At 43.6% G+C, this 18,804-nt stretch overlaps 1 protein-coding gene across 4 annotated transcripts in view; it reads right to left on the bottom strand.

The window, feature by feature from the left end:
• The window catches only part of EDC4 (enhancer of mRNA decapping 4), a 1,195,251-nt gene extending 1,188,419 nt beyond the window's left edge, over nucleotides 1-6,832 (bottom strand). The window contains exon 1 of one of the 4 annotated variants that reach the window (XM_033940763.1): nucleotides 6,720-6,832. Coding sequence is in view for 2 of the 4 variants with exons in the window: in XM_033940759.1 (XP_033796650.1) it covers nucleotides 6,293-6,374 (82 nt within the window). In the remaining 2 variants the exon portion in view is untranslated. The other 3 variants (XM_033940759.1, XM_033940760.1, XM_033940762.1) reach the window with 3 other exon arrangements.
• Nucleotides 6,833-18,804: the final 11,972 nt, after the last annotated feature.

Raw genomic sequence — 18,804 nt, 5'->3', positions numbered from 1 at the left:
ACTGGTCCAGAGGCCTTGAGTACGGAAACCATCGAGATGAGCGCCTCAAGCATAGGTTGAAGAGTTTGTCGTGAAGACCTTCTGATGAGGGGGTCTTTGAAAAAGCAAGCTTCTGGAAAGATTGGAAGAGAGCATCCACCAACGGAGAGACTGCTTCAAAGAAGGAATGACTGATTGTCGAGAAAGAGGATCGCAAACCTGCATCCATTGAGATGCCAGGGTCCACTGAGGTATTCTGAGGTGAAGTCTAGCAAAAGAAGTCACGTGTACTGTGGAGGCCATGTGACCCAGAAGTACTATCATGTGTCTCGCTGAGATGGAAGAGCGGGAAGACACTGTGTGACAGAGTTGAAGAAGAGTTTCCAGACGTTGTTGTGGAAGGAATGCTTTGAGTTGGACAGTATCCAGAACAGCTCCAATGAATTGTAGATTCTGTGAGGGCTAAAGTTGAGATTTGGGAAAGTTAATTCGAATCCCAAACTTTGTAAGAACCAGGTAGTCCGTTGGATCGCTACAATAACCCCTTGAGATGTGGAATCTTTGATGAGCCAGTCGTCGAGGTAAGGAAATACCTGAAGACCATGATTCCTTAGAGCTGCCGCTACCACTACCAGGCACTTGGTGAACACTCTGGGAGACGAGGCCAGGCCGAAAGGTAGTACTCTGTATTGATAGTGCAGATTCCCCACCCGAAATCTGAGGTATTGATGGGAGGCCGGATGAATGGGAATATGAGTGTAGGCCTCCTTGAGATCCAGAGAGCATAACCAGTCGTTCTGCTCGAGAAGGGGATAAAGTGATGCCAGGGACAACATTCAAAACTTTTCTTTGACTAGAAATTTGTTGAGAGCCCTGAGATCCAGAATGAGTCGCAGATCGCCCGTCTTCTTCGGAATAAGGAAGTAATGGGAGTAAAACCCCCTGTTCTGCTGTTCCAAGGGAACTGGTTCGATGGCATGGAGATGAAGCAGAGCTTGAGCTTCCTGAAGAAGAAGGGCGGTCTAGGATGGATTGGAAGGATACTCTTTTGGAGGAAGCTCTGGTGGAACCTGAGTGAAATGAAGAGAGTATCCTTCCCTGATGATGGTAAGTACCCAGAGGTCAGATGTAATTAATGTCCATCGGTTGTAAAAATGATGGAGATGACCTCCTATAGGGGGAAAAAGAGACAGAGACAGAACGGTGGAGGTTATGCTCTGTTTTAAACAGTCAAAAAGGCTGCGAAGCCTTAGGTGCAGCAGAAGGTTGGGATTTCTGTTGCTTCTGAGGTTGTTTTTTCAGAGGAGGGCGAGTATAAGGAGCCGGCTTTGGAGCAAAACACCTTTGATTGATAACAGCAGGGCGTGCAGGCTTGGCAGGAGCTGGCTTTGGTTTAGGTCTGACAATTGAAGCAAATGATTTTTCATGGTCAGATAATGTTTTAGTGGCTTCCTCGATTGACTCGTCAAAGAGATCGTTGGCTTGATAAGGAAGGTTAGCTAAGCGGTCTTGAAGGTTAGAGTCCATGTCAATGGTACGAAGCCATGCAAGACGACACATACCCACAGAGCAAGCAGACACTCAGGCAGATAACTCAAAGACATCGTAAGATGATTGCAGGAGATGGAGACGTAACTAAGAGAAAGAAGCAATGACTTCTTGAAACTCAAAATGCATGTGGTTATCCATATAAGCCAAAAACTTCGGTAGAAGAGAAAGAAGAAATTAAAAATAAGTGATGAAATAAAAATTATAATTGAGGACTTTTAGAGGACATCATAGCATTCTGGTAGATGCAATGTCCAAATTTGTCCATAGTTTTCCCCTCCCTTCCAGGAGGAACTGTGGCATAGACCTTGGAAGGATGGGATCTCTTCAAGGAAGATTCAACAAGCAAGGATTGATGAGATAACTGTGAGTTGTCAAATCCCTTGCGATGCACAGTCTTATACCTCGAGTCCAATTTTCCTGGAACTGCTGGTATGGAAAAGGGAGTCTCCATGCATTGAGCAAAAGTCTGGTTCAAAAGCTTATGAAGTGGAAGCTTGAGAGACTCTGCCGGAGGCTGAGGAAGACGCATTACTTCTAGATATTCCTTAGAATATTTGGAGCCAGTATCCAATTGTATATCCAAGTCTACAGCCATCTGTCGCAGGAAAGACGAGAAAGATAGCTGATCTGGCAATGCTTTGCCTCGAGAAGGACTCGAGGACGTCGAGGCACCTTGTGTTGAAGAAGAAGCTTCGGCATGGAGAAAAGCATCAAAGGAACCTGGTGACTTGGACGAGGCAATCGAGACCGGAATATCCTCGAGGTCCAGCATCGGAAACCTCGAATGAGGAGTCAGTGGTCTGGTCGAGGTTGGAGTAGAACGAGGCTTCGAGGAAGATGGTTTATCCTGTGAAGAACGATGCCTGGAAGAATGCCTCGATGAAGGCCTCGAACGGTGGTGAGAACTGTGTCTAGAACCAGATCTCGAGAATCGAGCCGATTTCGCCTCGGAGACGTAAGCAGCCGATGCCAATGTATGAATAGGGCTAGAGGCTGTAGATCGAAGCTCCAGAGGCTTGGAGGAGGAACCTCGATGCACTCGCAAAGACTCTGCTCCTTGCTGAGAGTGTGAGGATTCTTGTCGATGCACTCGCAAAGAATCTACTCCTTGCTTTTCGTGCTTGGATGGCAGACCAGACACTCGCAGAGACTCTGCTCCATACAAAGAGTGTGGAAGCTCCGACTGGGACATAGGAAGCGGCTCGACCTCGAGGGAGTCTGCTGAATGCCCAGGCAGGATAATATGAAGCAGTTTAGGACCCATAATAGTAAGGTACTGAAGAAACTGCTTCTCTAATATGGTCTGGAAAGAAGCCGTCAAGGTTGGATCTGTGTCTGAAACCGGACCACCTGCCTTGGCTGGAGGTTCCTTCGAGGCAGTGTGAGTGTGTTTCAACTTAGTAGTCTTGGACACTTTAATCACCACCGGTGGAACCGACTGCTGAGCTTTTTGACCCGAGGAAAAAGGGGAAGATACAGCAGATGACGTTGAAGCAAGAGCTGCTGCAAACGATGAAGGTTTGATGAGGCTCGAGGTGGAAGCAGGAGGCGCAGAAGGAGCCTCGATGGAAGTCGAGGCTGAAAACGCCTTTGAAGTCGAGGGATCAGTCGGAGACTCCATCTCAAAGAGCTTGTTCATCAGAATGCAACGACGCTTGAAAACACGAGACTGAAGTGTTTAGCAAGGTAGGCACGACCTTGGATGATGTTTCGGTCCAAGGCACTTGAGGCAGCGTCTGTGAGGATCCGTGAGGGTGATCACGCGCTGATACTTGCTACACCTCTTAAAGCCTGTAGTAGGTCGGGACATAGGCCGAAAAATAGCCCCCCCCCAAAGTTGAACCTCGCGGGCTGCGGCCGAGCAGCCCGTCCTGGAGAACAGACAGAAGACAAAAAAAAATTTATATTTTTTTTGAACTAAAGGAAATAAAACAAAATAAAACAGCGATTCGTGAAGAAAATACACCAATTGGGGTTGAAGAGAAGGCAAAAAGTGAACAAGTTGAACGCAGAGAGTCAAAGACGGACTTCTCGGCTCCGCGGAAAACTAAGAACTGAGGAGACGTGCCCTGTGCTGGGCAGGAAGACACTCGCGTATGCGCGGTGCGGGCAACTCGAAACTTCGAGTTTTTCAAGGAAGTCTGCTTGTGAGGCGTCCACATCGGGACTCCATCGGATGATGTCACCCATATGTGAGAATAGGCTGCCTGCTTGTCCTGGGATAAGAAATGATTATTCCTCAGAATTTCACCAGGCACAGCCAGAATCCAGGAGCTAAAAGGATAGCTACCAACTCCTGCTGGGAGATAGAGCATACTGGATATACAGGAGGAATGCCAACCTATTAATCAGTTTCTCTGCTGGTCGATGTGTGCTATCCCACTGGTCTCTGGATTCATCTGCTGCTGTGCTAAGTAAGGTATGGATAAGACACAATGGAAACAGTATAAATTCATATAAATCTGAACACAGTGGTGCCAGGAAGCAACGTTGTTCCAATCCGATAAGCAGCCCTCACCCTGTTCAAAACTTGCTGTTTAAATTTTTGAACTACTACTAAGCACTATTAAGCATGCAGGTTATTTTTCTAACAAGGTTATTAGATGCTTCATAAGTATTGTATCTCTCTTATTTCAATCCTGTTAATAAGTATATTTTTTAACTGTTTCATGGTAGTCCTATTAATAAGTTTCAATTTACTGATTTTGTGTTAATCTCATTCACTGTATTTATGTTTATATTTGGTCTTTTTACTACTGTTATGCTGTTAACAAAATGGTAAGTTTTATGTTGAATTATACCTGCTATGCAATGCCTTGTGAATCACTTCATAAAGGCAGTTAATAAATCCCAATAAATAGACTTATGGTCAGATAGTACACAAGCAATAACCTGCATTAGCTTTAGAGAATGCATTCATAGCTGTCACTATATAAGGGCTTTTCAAAAAGTATCAGAACTTTATTCATAAAAAATACTCATATTAAGATACAACAATCTTATACTAATCTCCTTCAAAGTAGTCTCCTTAGGCTACCACACACTTCTTCCAACGGTTCTGCCACTGTCAGAAGCAGCTTGGGAAAAGCCAGAAGTCACACGGAGGCATGTCGGGAGAATAAGGAGCCTGAGGAATAACATGGGGGATTGTGTTTGGCCAGGAAACTCCGTATCAAATGTGAAGAATGGCAGGTGTGTTATCGTGATGGAGCTGCCCATTGTCCGCTGCCCACAGGTCCGGCCGTTTGCATCTCACAGAGTTACAAAGGCATTACAAAACCTCTTGGTAGTACCCGTTGGTGATTTGACAATCCTTTATCACCAGGGTCCTCCCTTGGTCAATGATGATCCCATTTCTGGATGTTGAGGGCCTACCAAAACGTGCTTTACTCTCCACTGATGTGCAGCCATCTCCGAAGCGGTTGTACACTCTTTATCTGTGTGGTGCCCATTGCTTCGTCTCCGAAGACCTGTTGAATCTTGCGGATCGTTTCCACTTAGGAATCGTCAAGCTTTAACACAAAATTTAATACAGTAGCATTGCTCAACTTTTTCTGTCATTTTGTCAAAAATGAAAATCAGACGGTGCTCACTTACACTTCCTCACTCATCGGCGGTCTGCCGGTGACTGACAATTTCTGTAAGTGGGAAAAAATTCAAGCATGCGCATTAGGGTCGCCTACATACGTGCACCAAATCACGCCTCCCTAGCTTTATTTGTTTACATAAGAAAAATTAAGGTCTAATACTTTTTGAACAGCCCTCGTATGTATGAATTTGCAACCAAATGACAATGATGTTGCCATATTTGTTCTTTGTACAGCTAGTACTGCAATTGCATGCCAAGCAGTGAAAAGAGAACATATAATAAATACACTGTCACACACAGTCTCACTTTTCCACATATTCACTCAAAACACTCACAGGCTTTTACTTTCTCACATACAATTTCCCGCCTTTCTCTTTATGTCTGGCACTCTCTTACTTTCACAATGTGTCAGTCATACTGATTTAAAGGGATGTCTAAATGCTTCTCTCATCTTTGACAGACACATTAGTCCTTACCAACGCCTAACATTTACCAAGCAAGATCTGTAGTTAAGTACTAAGAATCCATGTCTCTCTAGGACAAATACAGCATCATAATTAGTTAAACATGGAGTTGTTTCACCCTTGCCTCCGACTAAATCATACAGGACAAGAAGATCACATCCTAACTTTTTGACAAGCTTTCTACTATTAGTACCACGTCACATGCACCAGTAAAAGAAGGCTACAGATAATGCCGACGGTTCACTAGGATCGCATAAACCCAGAATAGATAGACCCCCAAAAAAAAAAAAATAAATAAATTTAGAGTAGGTACCACAGAATAAAAATAACCAAAAATCCCACAGAGGAAAGGACGAACAAAAAGCTCAAAAGAGAACACGTATAATATAACGAAAACAACAATACAACCGATCCACAAGATCCAATTTGATGAGAACAAAAAAAGCAGATCAGGAGAAAATTTTTTTTTTAAAGATAGTCAGTCAGCATAACAAATAAAATTTTAAAAACTTTTATCCTGACCTCCACTTTTTTTCTCATCACGTAGTATAAAAGATACAAAGGTGTACTGTATTCTCAACATGAAATACCTGAAGACCGAATCTCCGGACAAACGAAAATGTAAAAAAAATCACACAACACAGATACAGACAGGCGCTGCTACCACACTATCTGCCACCGCACATTCTTAGCTACCCCTCCCCCTCACCGTTTGGTCCGGGCCGGTCCAGTTTTAAAATATCCCGTAAATGTTGCGTCGCGTTGACGTCTATGCTGGGAACCGGCTCCATGGATACGGAAAAGGAGAGGAAGCCGCTGCTTTTTTACCCCGGCTCCGCTCCCCCTTGAACAGACGCTTCCCCGTGGGAACAGCAGCAACCGCCTCAACTTCCGGCAAACATACAACTTCTCCTTCCCCCACTACAACATGGCACCAGTGTATAGTTCCGGCCTACTCTAAAATCGGGAAGACAATTTCAACATTAGCTCCAAGCATTTATCCTTAACAGATAATAGTACTTGACGTGCCCTACTCTCTTGCAAACACCGAGTCACACTTCTACATCTTGGCCGCGACCCACCAGCTTTACAGTACACTGCGCATGTGGCGAAACTAACCCAAACTTGCTTGTTACCTATCGGTGAGATGTGTGCGAGCACTTCCTCCACATCTCACTGTTCTTGTCTTGTTGCCTGGTAAGCAGGTGCATGATAATAGGGTGGACTATATGCGGCGCGCGGTATATCAAAATACTGTAAGTAGAGAGAGCGAGAAATGACCGCTACTATGCATTAGTTAGTAGAAACAGTTACTATGTAGTATTTACAAGGGAAGCATTTATAGCACATTGGTGCTCCACTTCACCCTCATAGAAGCCCTTGAAAACAAGCGTTATAGACTTTCGTTCATCTCTATTAGTGAACATCAGTCCAGAGCTACCCACGCTGCTCCTTGTGACCCTGGGCAAGTCACTTAATCCCCTCATTGCCCCAGGTAGTTAGATAGATTGTGAGCTCGCCGGAACAGACAGGGAAAACTGCTTGAGTACCTGAATAAATGCATGTAAACCGTTCTGATCTCCCCTGGGAGAACGGTATAGAAAATTAAATAAATAAAAAATAAAATAAAATGTTAGGTCAGACCAAACGTCCAACCGTAATTGGCAGCATTCCAAAAAGTAAATAGTGTCCATGCTATTTATCTAAGTAATAATGATTTATGGGTTTTTCCTTCTAGGACTAACTCTTTAAGAAAAGGTGAAGTGTTAAACCCACAGATATATATAAATATATATACTGTATAGTAAATTACTATTGTAACATTTTTTTCAGATTCAAATAATTGAAGATAGATACTGTCGCCAGTTGCCTGCGGCAGTTCACAGATAGGGATTCTGCAGTAAAAGTTAGAGAACTGCACAGATTTTTGAAATTCTGTGGTAGGTTTCTTTATCATCTACCAGACCACTCTAAATGGATGGGTTATACCCTCTATTAGCCAACTCCTCCTTAGTTTGTCTCCAGGGTAGAGTAGACGGCTGTTCTATGTAGAGTGCTTGGAGGCTGTAATACTAGAGCAGCGGTCTTCATTGCAAGGTCAGCGTTCCAATGGCGACCTACGCTGCAGTCCAGGGTTCCAGCCCCCTTCCCCCACAGGATCCAGTGCCTCGCCTTCCTGGCAACTGCTCTTTCAATTTTCGGGTCGCCGGCAGCGTGAATGAAGTTAAAATTGCTGTCTTCAGTGGCCAGAAAGCTTTCCCTCTGCTACTACATTCTGTCCCTGCATAGCAGAGAGAAAATTTCTGGGCCGCCGAAGACAGCTTATTTACTTAATTCACGTTGCCCGAGGCCCGAAGAGTGAAAGAGCGGTTGCCGGGAAGGAGAAGAGTGAGCAAGCACCAGATCACGGGGGAGGGAGGTTGTTACTGAAGAGATGCTGGACCGCCGACCGCGGGAATAGGGAGGAAAGAAAGAGGTGCCATACCTCCAGAGAAGGACAGAGATGCCAGACCATGGTAGGGAGGAGTCAGATACCAGATCACAAGAAGGGGAAAAGGGAAGGAGAGAGAGATCGGACAACTGGAGTGAGGGAAGGAGAGGAGAGAGATACCTGAACGCAGGAAGGGGAAAAAGAAGGAGAGAGATGGAGTACTAGATGGGGAAGGAAAGTAAGATGCCAGACCAGGTGAGAAGGAGAAGAAAGGTATCAGTATCAGACCACGAGAAGGAAGAAAAGAGATGTCTGACTACTGGAGGGGGGAGGGAAAGATGTTAGACCATGGAAGGGAGGAGGAGGGAAGGCGATGAGAGACACTAGACTAGACCACAGGAAGGGCAAAGTGAAGGAGAGAGATGTCAGACTACAGGAGGATGAAGGAAGAAAGAGATTCCAGATTAAGATAGGGAAGAGGACAGAGAGATGCCAGGCCACAAAGGGGGAGGAGGAGAGAAAGATGTCAGACCACCAGAGAGGGAGGAGATGCTGCATGGGGATGGAAAGGGAAGAGAGATGGAGGAGATGGTGAACAGGGATGGGAGGGGAAGAGAGATGTGGGAGGGAGGGAGAGGAAGAGAAGGGCAGAGGGAGGGAGATTGTGCACATGAATACATAGGAAGGGAAGACATGGGAAAACCACGCCTCCCTAAAACCTATCCCCGCTTTCACTCTCTCTGACCCTGCCTCTGATTCTCTCACCCCAGTCCCGACACTTTATTGCAATGCCAGATCCGCTTGTAATAAGATTCAAATCTTGAAGGACCTACTCGAAGATTCAGACCCCGGATTCCTATTCATCACAGAATCTTGGATCACAAAAGATGACCAATTTACTCAAAACGAACTTTGCTCCCACGGCTACCAAGGCCTCTTCTCTCCCAGAATTAACCGAAAAGGAGGCGGCTTGGCTCTCCTTTTCAAATCATTCTTCGATGTCCTTGAAAAGAGCAGCCTCTCCTCATTAGAATATATGCTAGCCTCAGTTAACGATGAATATCACCCTCATCCACTGGGTATCCTGCTCCTATACCGCCCACCTACCCCTTGGAACAATTCCTCCGAGCTCGTCTTTGAAACCATAACAAACACCTTCCTCAAATTTCAAAGATTACTAATCATCGGAGACATCAATCTCCATCTTGACGATGTCACTAGCAAGGACGCATCCGAATTTAATAGCTTTCCCCCTCCCACTCTCTCCCCTACCCACGAAAAAGGCCACACACTAGACCTCATCAGTTTTCTGGATCTCACTACTCACAAAACCTCAACCACTGACATTCGCTGGGAAATCGTTCCCTGGTCCGACCACTCCCTAGGGGCTTTCTGTTTCCCAATCTTCATGTCACATTTTGGGCCCCCATCCCACACCTCAAATTCTATTACCTTCCGCAAAAAAACTCAAGCAATCTGTTCTGGACCAATTTTCTTGACAAACTCTCCCCCATCCCTAAACCTGCAGAACCAGAAACAAACTGGCAAAACTGGGTCGCCCTCTCCGAGTCCACCTTCCTTTCCCTCACCCCTCTCTCCACTAAAACCATCTCCTATTCCCACAAGGCCCCTTGGTACCTCCCATACCACAGAAAACTGAAACAGAAATGCCAAGCTCTGGAACGAAAATGGAAAAAATCTAAATCCCCTACAGACAGACACTCCTGGAGGGTCAATATTAAATTCTACAATACTGTCCTAAAAAAAGCAAGGAAAAACTTCTACGGTGACAAAATCTCCAAATCCAACAACCAGAGTAGCACATTATTTAACATCTGGCGTTCCTTAACCTCCAATAATACCTCCATCCTCCCCTCCTCCCCCTCTGCCGATTCTCTGGCAAAGTTCTTCAGCGACAAGGTCTCTACCTTCAGGCGCTCCTTCCCTCCTGCAATCTCCTACAAATCTCTGATTCCAATCGACCCCCAACCCTATCCTTACAGACTCCTACCCTATCCCAGCTGACAGATCTTGGTCTTCCTTCGAACTTGTTTCTGAATCCCTGGTCCATAATCTCTGCCTCAAATTGAAATCCTGCAATTGTACCTTGGATCCATTCCCCGCCTACCTTTATGAGAACACTCTTCCTCAAGCCATCTCATCTCTTACCATTCTCATAAACTCCGCCCTCCATTCGGATCTATTCTCCCCAGAAATAGGCCATATCTCCTTAACCCCACTGCTGAAAAAACCTGATCTAGACCCCTCTACACCATCCAGCTACCGTCCAATAGCAAACATTCCTCTCCTTACCAAGATGCTAGAATCTATCATATCCACTCAACTATCTTCCTACCTTGAAAAATTCACCATTCTGCTACCCTACCAATACGGCTTCCGTCCCAACTTCAGCACCGAATCCCTTCTGACCTCCTTAATCTCAAAAGTTCAACATCTCCATACTCGCAACAAGTTCGCTGTCCTTCTTCAATTCGACCTCTCTGCAGCTTTTGATGTCATCCATCATGATATCCTACTTTACCAATTCACCGAGATAGGCATTAACTCCACAGTCCTTGACTGGTTCTCGAAGTTCTTACGCTCCCGCTCCTACACAGTCAACATGAAGGGCACTTCTTCCTCCCCCTGGAACCCGATCTGTGGAGTCCCACAAGGCTCACCTCTCTCCCCTATCCTTTTCAACATTTATATGTCCTCTCTTAAACTCCTCCACCTCTCCCCCCTTGAAACACTTTCTTTGTCCTCCTTGAGACCGACCGGAACCTCACCAACCTCTCTGCGAACATATCCTCATGTATATCGAACCTTCAATCCTGGGCCCACACTGTGCAGATGAAACTGAACGAATCCAAAGCAAAACTTCTCTGGCTCGGCCCAAAATTGGACCAACTGCCCACCTCCATCCCTCTGTCCTCTGGCCCCACTCTGCATCTTGAATACTCAAGTAAAATTCTGGGAGTCATCATTGACTCTACACTTTCCTTCAATGATCACCTCAACTCCCTAATAAAAAAATGTTTCTTCAGCCTTCACATGCTGAGGAAAGTGAGAACCTTTTTCCATCAAAAACACTTTGCCGTCCTTGTCCAATCCACCATCCTTTCCAGACTGGACTATTGCAACTCTATCTACCTAAGCCTAACAAAGAAAAACCTTCAAAGACTCCAGCGGATTCAGAATGCAGCTGCTAAGCTTATCTTCACAAAAAGCAAATTCGACCAAGTCTCACCGCTTTTGTCCAAGCTCCACTGGCTTCCGATAATCTCCAGAGTCCACTTCAAATGTGCCTGCCTTACTTTCAAGATCCTACACGGCATCCTCCCCCCCCCCCTTTATTCCTCTTTCTTGGAATTCCTCTAACCCCAATTCCACCAGATCCACCCAAAAACTGAAACTCTCCTTTCCCTCTCTAAAAGGCGTCTCACTTGTAGGAAAACTAGGTTCTTCCCCCCTTTTAGAATCACTGAGCTCTGGAACAACCTTACCTCTCCTCTTAGGAATCTGAGCTCCCTCCAACTCTTCCGTAAACATCTGAAAACCTGGTTATTCTCAAAAATGTAACTCTTCCTCCCTCTCTGATTATTCTAGTCCTCTAAAATTTCCTCTTCATCCTTCCCTCCTCTGGAGTTCCTTTCTACCCTAACTCCTGTTAACCGTGTCGAGCTTTGCGAATGTAGAGATGATGCGGTATACAAACCTAAGGTTTAGTTTAGTTTAGAAAAGTAATAATAATAATAATAACTTTATTTTTGTATACCGCCATACCCAGGAAGTTCTAGGCGGTTCACATCAATTAAACAAAACTTAATAAGAAATTACAATAAACTATATTTACAAGTAATGAAGATATTGGCACAAAAATTAACAAGAAATTACAATTGATCATAGTTACAATTGATCATAATTCAAGTTCAAGTTTATTTGATAAATCGCCTATATAAAATATTCTAAGCGATGTACAGTTTAAAACAGCTTATGGGGGAACAAACAATCCTAAAACAAATTTTAACAAATTTTAAAAACATTAGTTTAGAAAACAAACAGTATTAAAACATAAAAGATTTCTTTATGTATGTAGTTTAGTGACAAACTGGATACACAAGGAGGAAGGGGGAAAAGTTACAATTATCTCAGTCTAGGAAAAAAGAGACAAATAAGGGTAAAAACACAAAAGGGGGGGAGAAAAGAGTAGAATGGAAAAGGAAGAAGAAAAAAATAATCATAAATTTAAATGTTTAGTTAGTAAAAGCATCATTATATAAAAATGTTTTTAAAAGTTTTTTGAATGAGATGAGGTCTTTTTCTTTTCTAATAAAGAGTGGCAGAGCGTTCCAAGTTTGAGGAGCTAAGACAGAAAACATTTCATTTCTCCTTGTACCCACTATTTTTAAAGACGGGACTGATAATAGATCTTGAGATAACGATCGGAGAGATCGGGGAGAATGATGTGGAATAATCATTCTAGATATGAACTGTGGTTCGTTAAATAAGAGCTTTAAAAACTAAAAATGCTATTTTGAAAGTAATTCGGTGATTAATAGGCAACCAGTGGGATTTTATCAGAAGTAGTGTTACATGGTCGTATTTTTTTGCTTTATGAACAAGTTTTATTGCAGTGTTTTGGATTATTTGAAGTCTCTTCTTTTCTTTTTGCAGTACGTTAAACAGCAGAGAATTGCAGTAATCTAGTTTTGAAATGATCATAGAATGGATAAGTATGTTAATAGATTTTGGTTCTAGAAATGATGAAATGGATCGTATTAGATGGAGTTTATAGAAACAGGATTTAACGATTTGGCTAATGTGATTATGAAAATTTAGATTAGTGTCAATGATTACGCCTAGGATTTTTAAGGAAGATACTGATTCTATTGGAGAGTTGTCGAGTACAAATGAAGAAATTGGGGTAATGTCTTTTCTCCAAGTAAAAAACATTGTTTGAGTTTTCTGTATATTTAATGATAGTTTATTAAAGCTGAGCCAGTTTTTTACTGTGTCTAGTTTGCTATTAATTGTTTTAATTTCTTCATCTTTTTCGGGATCAAACGGGTGAAGAAGTTGAATATCGTCAGCATAAGAAAATGAAGTAAAGCCCAACGATTGACAGATAATGAGTAGGGGAGAAAGGAAAATATTAAAAAGAAGAGGTGACAGAATAGAACCCTGGGGTATTCCGAAAGATGAAGAGTAAGAAGTAGAGTGGTCGTCTTTAACTGTAACAATGGATGAACGATTAGAGAGAAAAGAAGTAAACCAGTTTAGAACCTGTCCACTGATGCCAAAGGATTCCAGACGATTAAGTAAAAGAACGTGGTCTATAGTGTCAAATGCCGCAGAAAGATCTAAGGAAAAAAGGGCAACCGATTTATGATGATCTAGGTATTAATGGATGTTGGTTATGAGACCTAACATTGAGTATTCAGTATTATGATGTTTGCGAAATCCCGTTTGATTAGGGTGTAGTGCATTTGATGATTCGATAAAATCCGAAAGCTGTTCGAAGACTACTTTTTCAGTTAATTTTGCTAAAAAGGGTAAATTGGAGATTGGACGGTAATTGGATACGTCGTTGCGATTAGCATTAAATTTTTTCAGTATCGGAGTAACTGTAGCTTTTTTCCAATTGGTAGGAACGGTGGCTGTAAGAAGACTATTTTTGATGAGTGAGTGAATGAAAGGGCCGAAATGAGTAGGTCCTTAGAGTTAGTGAGATGGGGGAGATCAAAAAGAGGGGGGAGGGGACCGGGAGAGTTGGGTCGTTTGAGGGGGGGAGAGGGAAATGGAAGAGAGGGGATTAGGGATATTGAGCGTGGAATAAATGAGTTTTGAGTATTTTTCGGAAATCAAGATAGGTGTGGGCCTTGAGCAGAATTTGGTCTAGCCAAGGGTTCTGTTTGGCTGCCTGGAAGGCGAAGGTTTTGTCGAAAAACCTTTTGAGGTGGCATAGTTTTAGGGAGGGGAAGGCGAAAAGATTGATTCTGCGGGAGTTCTTTTTGTTGCAGTTCAGGTTGAAATGAGGGGTGAGGTAGCTCGGAGATAGCCCAAAGACAGTTTTGTAGCAGAAGCACGCGAACTTGAATAGGATTCTAGATTCAAGGGGTAGCCAATGTAGTTTGTGGTAAAAAGGGGTGATGTGTTCCCATTTGTTTAAGCCAAATATAAGGCGAACGGCAGTGTTCTGGATAAGTTTCAGTCTCCTGATGGTTTTCTTCGTAGAGGCCAGATAAATGATGTTGCAGTAGTCTAGGATGCTGAGAATGGAGGGTTGTGTCAACAGGCGGAATGAGGTGTCGTCAAAATATTTTTTTATGGTGCGTAGTTTCCAAAGAACTGAAATGCATTTCCAGACCGTAATATCAGTATGTTTTTCCAGGGATAAAGTAGATAGATTTGAGAAAAAAGCAGAAAAATGGAAGAATGTTGAATGTTAAAAATTTAACACCCCCTCCCCCCTTTAAAAAGCTGCTTTAGCCTTTTTTATTGCTGGCCTCCAGTAATTCACTCTCACGCTCATAGGAATTCTATGAGCATTGGAGCTAATATCGCCAAGGCCCGCTCTTCTGTCATGCACATATGTTCTTCACCCCCTAAACTGTACCATTCCTTTGGGTTTTTGCAGCCCAAATGCATGACCTTGCATTAAATTGCATTTCTTAGCATTAAATTTTAACTGCCAAATTTCAGACCATACTTAAAGCTTCGCCAGGTCTTTCTTCATGTTATTCACACCATCAGGTATGTCTACTGTATTGCAGATTTTGGTATCATCCGCAGAGGCAAATCTTACCCAACAACCCTTCAGCAATATCATTTATAAAAATGTTAAAAAGAACAGGCCCTGTTTTTCTTCAGGATAAAGAGGCAGTTCTCCATTTATTCTATAGGACTGAGAATGCGGAATTTCACGGTTCCAAAGTTTCAATATTTCCTGATGTATCAAAATTGATGCAAACCAGATGGAAGAAATTCCTGGCTTATCGACAGTTAACTTTGAATATGGGAGCAACCTTTCAGTTACGCTTTCCCTGCAAATGCTGTCTTACCTACCAGAATGTTAGATATATATTTTATGATCCTGATCAATTAAATTTCTTTTTAGAGGGTAAGACGGCGTCTAGAGCTCCAGATCCTTCCATACAGTCCTCTATCCAGGCAGATGGTTAAATCCAACCGCACTCTGTAATTTGTATGAGTTTTTCTTTTCTTTTAGATCCAACTTCCCTTGGAGGTTATGGACTCTCTCTTCAATATGTGGACTCTGATTATTATATATAATTTAATATAATTTTTTTTTTCTTTTTCAATTGTTAATTTCTTTAGATTGTTGTTAAACAATTTGTGAAAAATTATAAATAAATAAATTTTAAAAAAAAGAACAGGCCCAAGAACAGAATCTTGAAGCACACCACTGGTAACATCCCTTTCCTCAGAGTGATCTCCATTGATCACTACCCTCTGTCGCCTTCCATTCAACCAGTTTTTGACCCAGCCCGTCACTTTGGGACCCATCCTGAGGGCACTCAGTTTATTTATTAGACGTCTGTGTGGAACACTGTCAAAGGCTTTGTTAAAATCTAAATACACCATATCTAACGCACCTCTTCTATCCAATTCTCTGGTAACCCAGTCAAAGAAATTGATCAGATTTGTCTGACAAGACCTTCCTCTAGTGAATCCATGTTGCCTCCCAGTCCTGTAATCCACAGGATCCAGAAATTGACCATTCTCTGTTTTAAAAGTGTTTCCATTAATTTGCTTATCCACAGAAGTCAGACTTACTGACAAGTAATTCCCTACTTCCTTCCACTTTTGTGGAGAGGGACCACATCTGCCCTTGTCCAGTCCTCCAGTACCACTCCTGACTCTAGAGACTCATTGAAAAGGTCAGTCAGCAAAGCTACCAGAACTTCATTAAGTTCCTTCAGCACCCTTGGATGTTAACCATCTGGCCCCATTACTTTGTCTACCTTTATTTTAGCTAGCTCCTCACGAATACAACCCTCTGAAAATCGATCATGGTCTATTACTCCTCCATTTCTATTCACATTTGTCTTCTGCAGTCCCACTCCTGGTGCTTCAGCTGTGAGCACAGAACAGAAATATTTGTTAAGCAATTCAGCCTTTTCTTTATCAGCTTCTACATATTCCTCCCCTTCACCTTTGAGTCTCACAATGCTACTTTTGCACTTCTTCCTATCACTAATATATCTAAAAAATGTTTTGTCTCACCGTTTTACCATGTCAGCTATTTTTTTCTTCCATTTGCATCTTTGCTTTCTTGACTGCATGACCGGCCTCTCTTAAGTTTTCCAGATATTTTTGCCTGTCTTCCTCTTTCTGCGATCTTTTGTAGTTTATGAAAGCTAACCTCTCATTCCTTACTTTATCCCAGGACAAGCAGGCAGCCTATTCTCACATGTGGGTGACGTCATCCACAGAGCCCGGATGCGGACAGCCTCGCAAGCAGACTTGCTTGTAGAAAACTTAGAAGTTTTGAGTCTGCTGCACCGCGCATACGTGAGTGCCTTCCCATCCAGCACAGGGCGCGGCTCCTCAGTTTTCTGCGGAGCCAAAAAGTCAGTCTTTGACGCTCTGCACTGAACTTGGTTCTTTTCATGCCTTCTCTCACCGTGGCTTGTGTTTTATTTTTCTTAATACCGTGTCGCTGTGTTTTTTCTTTTGATTATTTTTTTAAAAAAGTTATTTTTTGTCGAATGACTTGCAGGGCCTGCCGCACGCCCTCAGCCTGCAGGCTTTGACTTTGCGGCAGCTATTTTTCCTTCTATATCCTGGCCGGTCACGGGCTTCAAGAAGTGTAGCCAGTGCCAGCATGCAATCTCCCTCATGCCGCTGGTGTCTTCAGTGCCTGGGGCCTGACCATTGCCCGGAGTCGTGTGTTTGCTGTGCTACCCTTCAACCTCGAGCCCTCTAACATTGTCAAGTTCAAGTGGAGAAGATTTTCAGTATGGAAACCCCTACTACACCCTCAACCTCAAGTCTCATCAGACCTTCCTCGTTTGGAACGTCCTCGATCTCAAGTAAATCTGTTAAGTCTTCTCCTGAACTTCCCTGAGGTCAGATGCCTCAGCAGACAGTTCCAGCAGTGGTCCTCAAGCTACCTAAGCATCATTCCTCCAAGTCGAAGCATGCTTCCTCTGCCACCTTGGAGCCTTTAGCCTCAGCAAGTGTTCCAGTTTCAGACTCGAATCCACAATTGTAGGCTACCATCCAGACCATTTTAGAGAAGGAATTTGTTCAATTACGAGCAAATACATCCTGCCAAGACTCTGCTTCCTGCAGTCCAGCCTGAGCACTTAGCAGGCTCACAAGAGGTCGAATCCTTGCCTGTGCCTTGAGCTGAATCTACACACTCTATGCAAGGAGTCAAGTCTTTGCGAGTGTCTCGACTGGAATCCTCACACTCCATACAAGGAGCCAAGTCTTTGGGAGTGCTTCGAGATTCCTCGATCCAAACCACAGTCTATGGGGTTTCTATATACAGATTCCAGCCCTATACCCTCACAAAAGGTATTGCCCATATCGAGGCAAAGGGCGAAGTCTCCTCGAACTCGCACGAGACCTGCTTTCAGGCAGCACTCTCATCGCCGGTCGAGTCCCTCATCAAGGCATTCATTGAAGAGCACGTCCTCTTCTGGAGAGGAGCCTTCTTCGTCCAGGCCTTCCAGTTCTTCGAGGCTTCCAACTCCTCGATCGAGGATACCAATAGCAGATCCTGAAAGCTCAGCTGATTCCAATGCCTCGTCCCAGTCTGTCTATTCACTGGGATACCAATACTCCAGAGAGGCCTCACCTTCGTTTTCCATTCAAGGCACCTTGAGGTCATCGAGTCCCTCTCAAGGCCATGCTTTGGCGGATCAGTTGTCCTTTTCCTCCTTCCTCCGTCAAAAAGCTGAGGACCTGGATCCTAAATTGGACGCTGGTTCTAGGTACTCTAAGGAGTATTTAGAGGAAATGGGTATGCCTCGGCCTCCTGCAGAGTCTCTCAAGCTTCCTCTTAACAGGCTTCTGTCTCAAACTTTCAAACAAAACTTGGAGACTCCTTATGCTATCCCTGCTGTTCCAGGCAAGTTGGAATCAAGGTATAAAACTCTACATTGCAAGGGCTTTGAGAACTCCCAACTGTCTAATCAATCCCTTCTTGTGGAATCTTCATTAAAAAGGAGTCATCCTTTCAGGGTCTATGCTACCGTACCTCCTGGCAGAGAGGGCAGGACCATGGACAAGGTTAGCCATCGTCTTTATCAAAATTCGATGATGGCCTCCAGGGTTTTGAATTATAATTTTATCTTTACTACTTATTTCAAGTATTTTATTGATTTATTCCCTGGTCAACACAGGCTTTTAGAGTTTCAGCAAGTCATTGCCACTTTAACACAACTCAGGTTGCACCTTCTTCAGTCATCTTATGATGCCTTTGAACTTTCCTCGAGGGTCACTGAATTCTCGGTAGTGATGCGCTGCCTGGCCTGGCTTGGCTTCGCACCATCTATATGGATCCCAATATTCAGGATCATCTGGCTAATATTCCTTGTGAAGGCCGCCACCAAAAAGTTGTCTGAGCATGAAAAATCCTTTGCTTCCATCGTCAGACCAAAGCCTAAGACAGCTCCTGCAAAGCCTACTCGACCTCTTCCATCCTATCAGAGGAGTTATCTTCCAAGGGCAGCTCCTTACATTCGAGCACCCCCCCCCCCCCCCACAAGAAACAACATCAGCAGAAGAAACAGAAACCTCAGCCTTCTGCTATA

This window comes from Geotrypetes seraphini, chromosome 4 (genome assembly GCF_902459505.1).
Source record: "Geotrypetes seraphini chromosome 4, aGeoSer1.1, whole genome shotgun sequence".
Lineage (NCBI taxonomy): Eukaryota > Metazoa > Chordata > Amphibia > Gymnophiona > Dermophiidae > Geotrypetes > Geotrypetes seraphini.
This window is presented reverse-complemented; position numbering and strand designations above follow the sequence as displayed.